The 13,314-nt window shown below is 43.6% G+C and overlaps 1 protein-coding gene across 5 annotated transcripts in view; it reads right to left on the minus strand.

Annotated features, from left to right (window-relative positions):
• Positions 1 to 13,314, minus strand: part of Klf7 (KLF transcription factor 7) — a 93,658-nt gene that overhangs the window by 38,378 nt on the left and 41,966 nt on the right. For 3 of the 5 annotated variants that reach the window (XM_087566711.1, XM_087566710.1, NM_001399681.1), the window contains 1 exon segment: positions 12,052 to 12,679. In XM_087566711.1, coding sequence (XP_087422837.1) covers positions 12,052 to 12,679 — 628 coding nt within the window. 5 annotated transcript variants of the gene reach the window in all.

The raw sequence follows: 13,314 nt of genomic DNA on the forward strand, positions 1-13,314 counted from the left end.
ATGCTCTGCATCCTCAAATAGGCCGGATCCTCTCTGTACTTGAATTTATTCATATTGATTTTCTGATGCTCGCCTGAACACTAGGAACATAAAATGTCTTATTACCTGTATCACAGAAGGGAGATGGATCTTTTGTTGCTCTTTCTAAAATACCAATACTAGTTCCAACAGGCTCATGAACAATTGCGAATTCAATATGAGCAATCATTTCCTTCCTACAAGTCGAGGGGAGTGAAGGATACTGTGTATCCCACTGTAGGGAAGCTTCTACTTCATGTTATCAGTTCATACCACGCAATGAATCCCACTGAGGCAAGGTTGAACACCATGAACATACAAATAAGACAGAACAACTTTTAATATGACTTTTCTAAAATATGTCTCCTGCTATACTTGATGATATTCGGCGGAACATGTATCAGAGTGAGCATTTCCTTTATATTCTATCCACCACCACACACTGGACAGTTCGACTTTTCAAAAGTGTGCCCGTCAGAATACTAGGATCTTCCTGCTGACATGACACAGATTGAAGAACAATGCAATCTTTTCTTTCAGACCCCCCCAATATGGAAATGAATGCTCCAGAGGACCATGTTTGAAAGAATAGCACACCTAACTGGGCAATGCCCTATATGGAGGAGAGATGCTCCTTCTTGAATGCAACAGAAAGACTGGCATTCTTCATGATCTTTAGCTCATCTGGTGAAAAGGGTGGACTGCTTTGTCACAATACACCTGGGAACCTTGAAAGCTAAGTTCCTGAGAACAGAATGCACCACTTTCCTGATTTCCATATATTTAGTGTTCATCGTGGCTATATTGTGAAGGCAGAAACAACCAAAGAAACGTAAGTAGCTGTTATGACTCTAAGTGAGTTGTTCATAACATAAAAGAGGTCCAAATTATAAATGCATTTTAATCTGTGCACATAAACAAAAACGATCTTACCTGGGTGCAGATCCAAGCTTGGGGGAGAGAAAAGAGAAGATACAGGTCAGAAGAGAAGAGAGCCTTCCAAAGAGGCTAGGTTAGGACAAAACTGTTTCTCGGCTCTGTAAGGAACTGTCAATGGGTTATTTCTTGATCTTCGTTTACCTGAAGGCTTGAGCCTCATGCATCATAGGCTCTGAAAACTTTAGCACTGAGAGTCTGAGAGCAGAGCACCTACAAATGGAGGATAATGCCAGCTTTGCCTCACCAAATAACGAGCACGTGAAAAGCTGCTACCATTGGATTATTTAAATGGTCATGTCTCCACTAACATTTAGTATGATAACTGTCATGCCAGTATATTATCTGTACACAAAGCTGGAGAGAAGCTAGTCTTAGGAAAAGACAGAGAACCCAGAAAGGGTGATGAAGAGTGGAGTCACTTATATACATACATCATGTCTCCTAGCTGCCTTAACGATTCTTGATATTCTATAATCTCCTATGACCGAGAATTTTAAAAATTAAAAGAAGAAATCACCCTATTGTTTTCAGTTACATGTAAGCCAACAGTCAGCCTTATTTGCTGCTACTGGATCCTAATTTAAGGAAGGCTATAAAGAGAACTGGAGAAGGGGACCTAGGGCTCTGCCTCAGCTATCTGGGTAGGGAGTGCAGAAGAAAGGAATTGAGATTTGAGGAAACCAGACTAACCAGGGCCTTCAATATGCTCCCATTAGGAACTGTCTGGATGGGAAGGGTCAGGCTTTCTATGTGTCTAGTCAGCATGGAAGCCCAGATTCCCAAGCACCTCCATTGGCTTCTCAGAATTCCTCTATATGAAAAGCTGGTTTCCCAGTGATGCACTGTCAAGGCTTCAACTGTAACTTCCACGAGATTCAAATTAACTAAATCGAATGAAACAAATACCAGACAAATACTGCATGTTTTCCCTCATATGTGGAACCTAGACCTAGACTTAAGTATAAATACATCCATGACATGAAAGCAGAGAAAGACTAGGCGTGGATAGGGGCTGGAGAAGTCTAAAGAAGGAATGTGACCAACACAGGGTAATCAGGAGAATGAAGAAGTCACTCACAGACAGTCTAGTTACTTACATGCATGGACACACGCACATACATGCACACACTCAGAGACATGGAAAGCAGAAGGCAATATATGGGTATATGAATTGGACAAGTGAAGGGATAGGAAGGGGTGAGGAAAGGGAAGGGGACAACTACAATGAGAAATATATGCACACACGCACATACACATGCCCACACAAACACACACATACTCTAATATATCCTCCCTCTAAAACAACAATAGCAAAAACCAAACAAACCACTTTTTGTACAGCTCAGTCAGCTAAGTGCTTGTTCTGCAAACTTGAGGATCTGAGTTCCACCCCAGTGCCCAGAGAAAGGGCTGGACGTGGTGGAAGGAGTGCATTTGAAATGCCAGCACTGGGGTAGAAGAGACAGGAAGAGGAGGCTGGCAGGCTAGCCAGCCTGGTCTAATCAACCCGCCTCAGCTCACCTTGAGAGATCCTGTCTCCAAAAAAGGGTGGAAAGCTTCCTGAGGTTGCCCTTCGGCCTCCACACATGGGTGTACATGCACATGTGCACATGTGCACACACATCCCCCAAAGACACGTTGTTTTCCAAGGATGCTTTTATCTGTCATCTTTTTACTTTGGGGGAAATGACCATGTCCAAGTAATTGGTTGTCCTCTAATTGTTTTTGACTCTTTTTCCCAATTCAAACTGAATCACCTCATTATTGTTCAATTGCAGGAGATCAGGTGACTTAGAAAATCTATTGTCTGCTGCCAGCAAGGTCCTTTAAGAGCACCTTACCCCTCTAACATCTACTCCTTACAGAGCACCATGTCACTTTCCTCAAACCTGCTGACATGTACACAGGGGGACTGTGATCATCATGGCTCCTCCTGTGCTTCCTGTAACAGAAAACACCCAGCCGCCATCCTGACTGTACTCTCCCTTGAGAAGAGGTCCCAAGTCAACAATGTTAGGAAATTGCATTTTAAGCTTCTGTTCCAGAAGAGACACATTCTCAGAGATGAGGGTAAGGAAGTGCTTCTAGTAGAGTAATAAAATACTGATTAATTTCATGTTTCTCTCGTTTTTGGCTCTTGTATTTTAACATACTTATTTACTGTGTGAACACCAATTATCCATTAAAAGGACATCTGGAATAGGCGTCCCACAAAGCCTGTATTTATTACTATGAGTATAATGATAAAATTAATGTGCTTATTGTGTATATGCAGAGTTTAAACCATTCTACCCAACATGTGTTTGGATAAATTTATCTTCATAAATGTTTAGAGATTTCACATTACTAGATTATCATGTGGTGAAATCTAGATTTCTCAGAATCATACAAGTCTCCTATTAACTGTCTCCTGCCACCTCATTTTAGAATCTTCAATTCAGGCTCCCAAGTCTACTAAATGCAGACTATTAAACTCTCCCCCCTGGTAAACTCAGCCTTTAACCCCTATTCTGCATCCCGTCCCATAATAGAGGCCTAAATGAGTTTCTGCCTCAACACTGGATAAATGTCATTAGCAGCCATGTGTCTTAGCAACTTAAAGGCCCCTTTAATGTCTTTAAATTGTCCCCATTTCAGTTACTATTGTATAAATTCAAAGGAATCCTATCTACGGCACTGAGGCAGTTGAAAGTGGGCCAATAGGCCCCCTGCAGTCTGATGCTGAGGTATTTAATTTTATCCTGCTGATATGCCTGACCTTGAATTAGGTCTTCTATTTATATAAATTAGTGTATTATAACATTTCTGTCATTTCAAAGCATGAACAGCATCACTACACATCCCATGCAAAAAGGGAAAAGTGACTTTTTAATCCCAAATCTTCCATGCTGCCTCCTCCTCCTCCTAATAAAGCCCTTGCACTTATCCAATGCACATTCCTCCTGAGGATTCCTCAGAGTGGCCTTCCCTGTTCTCTGATGGCGACTGAGTGGCATGGTGCCTCATACCTATGGGCAATGTGACAGTCAATCTTGATTCTCAACTTCATGGGATTTAGCAGTGTCTCAGGTTGAAAATCTCTTAGCGTGCCTGTGGAGGGAATTTCCTACATGTTTAACAGGCAGGAAGACCCGCTCTAAACATGGCCAGCACCATTCCATGAGCTCAAGTGCCAGAGTGAATAAAAATGAGAAAGTATAAGTTCCAAGATTCATTTCTCTCTACTGCCTAACTGCAGTCACAATGTGATCAGCCATCTTGCCTGCCTGCCCCCATCTTGCCTGCCTGCTATGATCCTGCAGCCATGATGGGCTAGCCCCTGAAAGTAAGAGTCACAGTAAATTCTTTCCTCCTTAAATTATCAAGTGTTTAGTTACAGCCACAAGGACAGCAAGTACTGTTAGCCCTTAATACCCACTGGAGGGATAGCTGAAGATCAAATAAAGGGAGCACACAACTGTCACACTGGATGAAAACCCATGGGCCAGGAGATCAGGTCACACTGTGACTCTGCAGAGCCTGCTCTGTCTGCCTACCCTTCTAGACCTCAGTTTCCCCTGTGTGTGATGTTTCTTGCCATTCTTATTCCACAGAGATAGTGATTAATACTTATCATTTAAACAAACAAACTGCAGTATCGCCAAACAAGTTCCTCCTTAATCCTAATGGTGAAGACGGTAATGGCCATAAAGATTAACAGCTGGGCTTGCTATTTCCTTGTTCCCAGTCCCAGGGACCGAGAGAGTAGCATTTAAGGTGGTTCTAAGTCTTGGTTTTAAAGATGTTTTCCTTGTCCATCCATAGTCAATAGCATTTTCATCTCCTCTTAAGAAGAGGTTAGGAAGAAAATCTTACTTCCTCGTGTCATTAGAGCATGAAAGTTAAAAGCTGAGAACAGAGTGCTGTTTCTTGATTTAAATCCTTGCCCTGTGAGCTGTGCGATGCTGAGAAAATTATCTGACTTTTCTGATCATTTCATTTCCCATATGTAACTCAAGACAGTACCCGTGTCATTTAACATGAGAACTGAAGGGATACTATTCGTAAAAGATTTGTGTAAACAAGAACTGGCATACAGTGGTACTTTTAAAGTGTCTGTTGAACAGGTAAATAAACTAATTACGTTCAAATTTAAAAAAAAGTTTGCTATATATAATTATATGTGTATTATATGTCTATCAAAATTACTTCTGTTTACCTCCCAAACACCCACACCTGTCCCTTTGACATATCTTCTCATTTGGAATAAACCCTATCACCTCTTCAATTACAACTTCCCCAAAGCAGATGTAAGTGCCAAAGTCAACTTCACTCTTGTGTTCCCTTTGCTGGAAAGCACCCTGTTACACCTCTCAATGCAATCCTATCCCCTCTTGTACATTAAATACCTCCCTCCAGCACTGCCGTCCTGCAGAAAGAAATCTCCAAGAAGCACCCAAGAGAGCAGGGCCCCGTGAGTGACCCAGAAACCAAGATTTAATTGCTGATCTCTGTGTTGACTTTGTCTGCACAACTTACTCCTAACACAATGAACTCAGACATGCCTTTCTGTGAATCTCCAAACAAGCAATGCTGTCTCCTGTATAGGGCACTCTTCCTTGGCAGTCATTTCTTCTGAGAAGTGACCAGGGAGAAGTGGGAAAAACAGCTTTGTCTCTGTGCATAAGACTGCTCTCAAGAAGTGAAGAAGTGCATGCTGACAGGAGCCTGATATAGCTGTCTCCTGAGAGGCTCTACCAGAGCCTGACAAATACAGAGGTGGATGGATGCTCACAGTCAAGCATTGGACAGAGAACAGGTCTCCAATGGAGGAGTTAGTGGAAGGACTGAGGAGCTGAAGGGGTTTTCAACCCCATAGGAAGAGTAACAATATCGACCAACCAGATACCTCAGAGCTCCCGGGGACTAAAGTACCAACCATGGAGCGACATATGGCTCCAGTTGCATATGTAGCAGAGGTGTCCTTGTCAGGCATCAGTGGGAGAGGCCCTTGGTCCTGTGAAGGCTTGATGGTCCAGTGTAGGGAATGCTAAGGCAAGGAGGAGAAAGTGAGTGAGTGGGTGGGTAGGTGGGTGGAGAACCCTTATAGAAGCAGGGGGAGGGGGACAGATAGGGGGTTTTCGGAGGGGAAACTGGGAAAGGGAATAACATTTGAAATGTAAATAAAGAATATAACCAATAAAAGAAAAAAGAAAAGGCTGACCATGTCTTAACAGATTGTGTGGTACTAGGAATGAGTACTACGGGATTATTTTCTTAAACACTGGAAGCGAAGTTCCCCTGGTATTCAAATGTAAGGGTAATTCAGATGGTTGTGGACAGGATGGGGAAAACTATGGCCACAGCGAGGCAATAATCGAGAAAGATTATCACAAATATCAGAAAAGGGGGTGTCAAGGGCATCTAATGGCATGACTGCTGGACAGCTGAATAAACTACATGTCAACACTATACACACCTCCCTCTTCCAAGATCCTTCTCAGCATTCCTGGCATCTAGTTCCCTGCCTCGTTTTCTTGCCCCTCAACCCTGGATCCCATCTCTAACTTCCCCTCCTTTAGAAAACAGTATTTGGGTCCAAGTTACCAACTTGAGCATCATCTGTTACAAAAACCAACCCCCCTCAAAAAAGAAAAAGAAAAAAGGAAGAAGAAAAAAAGCCCACACCTCATTGCTTGATATCCTTTGGGCCAAAAACTTTGCAGAATTCAGCATTTTCAAAAACTCCCAAAGAAGAAGAAAAAAAGAAGAGCGAGTGTTTTTCCAGCCCACTGAACCTCATCTGTATAGAGACTAAATAAATAACATTTTAAAAATTCCTCAATGTGAGCAAATCTGCATCACCAACAATGCACTGTGTTTATGTGGAGAAGACAGAGGCGCACACATTTTATTTTACTTCATTTCACTTTGCAACTGTGTCTCCTTTCCAACATACATCTAGTGTACACACATATATATATACGTGTATGTATGCATATATGTATGTATGTATGTATTTATATAAAAACTCTAGAGAACTCGAGGCCAGTATCTCTCCTTTCTTTGGGATCCCTTCCTCAAGGCCTTTCTTTTTCTGTCCCCAAACACCAGAAAAGTAAGAAATATTTCTACCATCTTGGAGTGAATCTTATCCTTCAATATTTTGCCTGGATCCATCCACGGCCCATTTTTTAACTTCATTTCGACGGTTGGTCGGTCCTCTCACCACTACGCTCCTTCCATCAGCAAGCAGACCCTCCCACCCCACACCCCACTGCTGCCTACCCTCAAGCTCTCTCCAGCCCACTCCCTTTATATGTCGGCACTTAATCTGATTTTCCCCTCCATGCCTTTTTCATTACTTAGTTCATCCACAGCACATAAATTAGCGCCTTTGTTTTCAGTTCCCCATGTGCCCCATTCACACCAATTCCAAATAAATACTTGATTCCCATCCATTTAATCCAAACTAATTCATATTCCCTCTCCCATCCCCCACCCCTACTCCTGCCCCACTTCTCATGCATTTCTCTCTCTTACAGCACTGAGTCCCCTCCTTGTACTGTTCTTGTCTTTCGGGACCATTTAGATAGAGAAGATTTTTGTAGGCTGGATAGAGACTGCTCCCCTTGCTAGCTTAGGGAAGTCCTGTCCTATATCACTGCCAATTTCCACAGGCTAGAGCTCGCAAGGTCAGTTTAACTCTGCACCCTGGTGTCCATGAGCATCATCCCTCCCCACGGGCACATCAGCCCCTGGAGTCAGGAAAGAACACTCGCTCCACTGTGAACGCACTTCTTCCAAATGCTTGGGTGCAGAAACATCAGAGACACTGCTTTCTGATCTTGGAACACCCATGTTGAAATTTCTTAGGCATCAGACTCAGTTCAAACGCAAATCACTTTTGTCTCATAAGCACCTTATATACATCGTCTGAAGGTAATATTTTATAACAGTTTTTTTCTTTATCTGCATTTTGGCTGTTGTTTGTGTAAAAAGCCAGGGGTGGAATTGCCTACTGGTGTCAAATGGGGATCTCAAAAAGACTTGCAGAGGGTCTGCAGAGATGACTGTTGGTCCAGTGTTTATCACATAAGCATGAGGATCTGAGTTCTGATCTTCAGCGACCACATAAAAGAAAGGATAGATGTGATGATTCTTAATGATATTCTGCTATCTTAATGATATTCTCACAAATGGTGCCTGGTCCTCATCAGAGACCTTCCTCCAGCAGCAGATAGGAGAGGATGCAGAGACACTCATTAGTAATTATGTGGAGAGAGAGTCTAAACCAGAGATCTTCATGGGCTCCCTTCCCTCAGAGCTCAGGGAACCCAGAGGAAAGGAGGGAGGAAAAATTACCCAAGTAAGAGGGGATGGAAGACACCAAAATCTTACTTCCCATGATTCAGCGGGAACATGGCCTCAAATGGGCTCACAGAGCCTGTATCAGGTCCTCTGCATATAACTTTTGACTGTTAGCTTAGTGTTTCTATGGGACTCCTAACAGTAGGAGTCAGTGTATCTCTGATTCTTTTGCATGCTCTTGGGATTCTTTTCCTCCGAAGGGATTGCCTTGTACAGTCTCCATATGGAGGTTTTTGCCTTGTCTTATTGTATCTTGTTTTGTTGGATTTAGTTGTCTCTGAGAGGTCTGCTCCTTTCCGAAAGGAAATGAAGGGGGAGCAGATCTGGGGGAGAGGGGAGGGAGAGGGAGAGTTGGGAAGAGTGGAAGGAGGGGAAACTTTGGCTGGGATATACTGTATGAGAAAAGAATCTATTTTCAATAGTAAGTAAGTAAATAATTAAATAAATGAATAAGTAAATGAATGGATAGATAGATAGATACATATAGAGATAGATAGATAGATAGATAGATAGATAGATAGATAGATAGATAGATAGATGATATATATAGAGAGATAGGTAAGTAGGTAGATAGATTTTATACATAGAGATAGGTAGGTAGATAGATGATATATACGTACACACACACACACACACACACACATATATATATATAGAAAGAGAGAGAGATAGGTAGATAGAGAGCTGATATATAATATATACATAAATAGATGATATATATAGAGAAAGATAGACTATATAGTAGATAGATAGATAGATAGATAGATAGATAGATAGATAGATAGATAGATAGATAGATAGATAGATAGAGAGATAGATAGAGAGATGGGTGGGTAGGTAGGTAGATAGATAGATAGATAGATAGATAGATAGATAGATAGATAGATAGATAGATAGATAGATAACAAGTATGGCAGTGTACTTTTATAATTCCAGAGCTGGAGAAGTAGAGACAGGAGGATCCCAAGCATTCACTGGCCAGAAAGCCTAGCCAATCAGTGAGCTTCATGTTCAGTATGAGAGTATTTCTCAAAATCTAAAGATAGGAAGGAGATTGAGGGAGGCACTGAATGCTGACTTCTGGCATCCATGTGTGAACACACATGCACAACCCCCACAAACACACATACAAACACTAAAAAGGAGCAAGATTTTGGAACATTTGGGGTTTGTGGTCAAGGATACTCAACCTTTCTGTAGCTCTAGCTGACCGACTCATCTCTAGTTTGCATAAAGCTGTTTCAGTTATCGAGACCAGTGTCACCATCAGGAATGATAACCCGAACCACCACAGCAGTAATAAGAACAAAACAACTCCTACTGTTGTTAATAAGCTACCATGACCTGCCACGAGAACTGCCCATTCAACCTTGGAAACTATCTGTTATGTGGACACGATTACCTTTCTTTATAGATGAGGAGACTGAAGCTCAGAGGAACTAATGTCTATGAATCATAAGTCTAGTAGTGACAGAACACAAACCCAAGTGGACTTGGCTATAGCGCCCGGCTCATAACTGCTATTCAGTACTGCCCTTCTCATAAGAACACTAGCGAGGCCAGTAAAGATCCTTTTGAGAGGGATGTTGGCACTTCCGTTCATTACAAAGCAAGCAGTTGCTGGAACTGTGCATAACAACCTCCACCTCGGTATGCACTCTCAGTAGCCGGTTTTAAAGGACAAACCCCCAAGTAACATATCAGTCATCAGCCACCACCTGGATATCTCTGTGGGGTAACAGGTGGAAAGAAGAAAACGATCTGGATTTTTACCCACCACTCCCCAAATCTCTGTTCCTCCAAACTGCCTTGAAACTACACAAGAGGGAACCTGTTTGGGGTCAAAAATTCAGAAAGGTATCTATTCACTGCCATGCATTTCCCAACCCAGCACGTCTCAACACTCTTGCTTAATATTGCCTTCTCTGGTTTCCTTGGGGCACAGGAGGAGTGAGCTGTGCATTGCAGCCTGGAGGTACTGTAACATCTTGTTATTATTTTCTTCTCTGACTCAACAAAGAAATAAAAATTAAAAGTTGAGCATGGTATCAAGAGAGGGAAAGGACACACAACACAAGGAAGCATTGATGTTGGTGTGGGGAACTGGAGAACTTGAGCTGGAAACGCAAAAGCTGTGCTAGGGAGACCACTGCCCAAACCTAGCAAGAGTCACGCAGAGCTCTTGCTTGGTCCTAGGGGTGTATGCCTAAGTTAGGACATAGGAAGCAATGTGAGTCCTCCTCACTGCATGAGGAGTACCACGGATGCTCAAATCTATGGCTTCATTTTCCTTCAGGAAAACTGTTCACAGTCTCACGAAAACATCACGGGGTCCACCCGAACATCAGAGCTGAAAGAGGCCTTCGGGGCCATATTGTTTGACAAATGTGGAAAAAGGGGCTCAAGCAATAGACACACAGTCACAGAGTTAGTCGGTGGCAGAGCTAGAAACGGTACCAAGGTTGTCTGACTTTCTAGCCAAGGTGACTTCCTTGGTGACACGGGGTACAACAATCACCACCACCACATGCCACCACACTCCCATGCCTCACCCCAACCCCAGGTTGGATGGGCTGGTTTTAGGCAGGATCTCACTCTGCAGCCCTGATTGTCTGGCACTAACTTATGGAGCTGAGACTGGCCTAAAACTCATAGAGATCCAGCCACTTGTTCCTTCTGCCTTCCACAACCTGGGACTGAAAGGCCTGCACCACCATATCTGACCCCAGTCATTGCTCTTCCCTCATAGGCCATTACCCACTTACCCTGAGAACATTCGCTCTCTAATATCACTGGGGAGTCCCCATAAGCAGTATATAAGAACCATACAAGTGATACACTGTTAGCAACTCACTTAAGAACTACCAATCCCAGTAATTGCTCCTAGTGGCACTTCAGCCGACCAAGAAGAAACATCACCCCAAGCTCCAACCCCAGAACTGAAAACAAAGACCATCTCAAGGAAAATGGCCATTTCCTTCTTTGTTGTGTGAACCCCTGACTTCCAAATAGTCTCACTGCCCCAAAGACCAGTATGATTCCTTGGGATCAGCACAGAAATTCTGAGTAAAACACCCAGAGCCGCAGTACTCCCCCACCCATCCTTCCCACACACACATAGAGCAATGTAATCACTTTAGCAACTTCTCGGTAACAAGCTCATTAAAAAGCAATTCTGCCATCTCCCCATAAAGCACGCGCCAGAGAACAATGCAAAAGAGGAGATGCCAATTAATTATAGAATGATCACATCTAATGAACTCTGAAACCCTCCTGCTGTTGGTGACTTTGATAAAAAATCAGGGATGCTGGGAAAAGAGTGGATAGGGACACCCTGGCTACCTTGTTCAACTGTGAATGCTTTGAAATGAAACCCTTCAACTTTTAATGTTGATCAAACCTGCAGAGACACACTCACAAAACAATGGCCAAGGCCAGCATGGAGGGACTGGGGAATGTCACGTAAGTCTGTGAGTCCTACCACCACTATCCACTTCCATCAGCCTCAGGACTGCCTAGTTCTCTGCTGGGGTTGGCATTGCTTCTGAAACTAGCTCTCTCCTCAACCAGGCAGTGACAAATCCATGTCCTAAGATCTTAGGGTCGGAAGTGAGTCACTCCACTTCCTCTCTGTACCCTCCTAGCGAGCATGAAGATAACTTCTTATAAGAGAAGCCCATCCCACCACAAGGGGAACACACCCAAAAGAGGAAGAAAAGACCTGCGGCCAACTTGTACCACTACCTGTGTGAGTCCTCTGGTGGGCCTTTAAGTGGGAGCTTTTTGTATAAACTTTCCGGCACCCGTTAAACTGACAGCGATGGACCCTCTTCTTGTTTTCAGGGCATGTGTCAGCCCCTCCCCCTCCTTGCTCACTGTCACTCTGTCCACTCTTAACTGCTCCAGCTGGTGTCACGGCTGCTGCGGCCGCCACCCCTCCCACCTTCACTGAGCTGAGGGAAGCCTTCTTGGCCACCAGTTTCAACGTCACTGTGCCATCCACGGCTGAGAGAGTCTGTGAGGTTTTGACCAGATGGCGGCTGAGCTCAGGGGATGAGGGGGGCGTTAATGAGGTCACTGCGTTGAGCTGGGCCTGGTTGACGGCTGTGTAGCTGTCTAGAGAAGAGCTGGTTGGCTGGAGGCTGAGGCAAGTCTCAGATAGCAACTTGTCCCGAGAGAGCAAAATGTCCACTGCAGAGCTCTTCTCGCAGATGGTGGCTTCCACTGGGAGCAGCAAGGGGTCTAGGCGCCGGAAGCTCTCTTCAATGCACGGGGGAGGAGAAGCGTGGAGGAAGCAGTCCAAGTCCTCGCCAAAGGTCTCCGAGATCCGCCGGGGTTCTGTCTGGAGGTAGCGTTCCAACTCAAGGCATGTCTGTGAAGGAAGGAAGGAGAGAAGTAACCATCAGAGGTAAAAGACACCAGGAGACCATGCGTGTATTGACAAGCAAATGGGAAGGACAAAGAAGGTGCCTAGTACCTGAAATGCTCTTGCCTATGCTATGGGCCTGATAATTTGGTATTTACTCTTTGAGTATTTCTGAAGAGTTCAGCAGAGCCACATGGAATGACTTTAACCATTGTTGTAGAGAAACCCAGGGCCCCAGAAGGACTACCTTATACTTTCAAAATTCATAGAACCCCAACATCTAAATCATGATCTCTTCATTCTATCCATTCAGCAGGTAAGACACTCCAACCATTCCTAGGGCTTTCCATGTAAGCAAGACACAAAGAGAAGAAAAGACTGTACAACATGGTCCCATTAATTTTCAAAACAGACTCAATTAAGTCACAAAACTAAGTCAACTTTACAAATTGATCTGCACAGAAAACCATAGCTAACCAAAGAAGCAACTTGTAAAGCTATTAAGGCAAGAGCTAAGCCAACAGCCTCAGGTTGGGCCTGGGTTCCATGACCATGAGGAATAGATATCATTCTACGGAATGCCTATTATAAAATCCTTGAGACATAAGACAAAACCCCTATTACCCATACAGTACGTTATA

The sequence above is a fragment of the Rattus norvegicus genome, chromosome 9, assembly GCF_021556685.1.
Source record: "Rattus norvegicus strain SHRSP/BbbUtx chromosome 9, alternate assembly SHRSP_T2T, whole genome shotgun sequence".
NCBI lineage: Eukaryota > Metazoa > Chordata > Mammalia > Rodentia > Muridae > Rattus > Rattus norvegicus.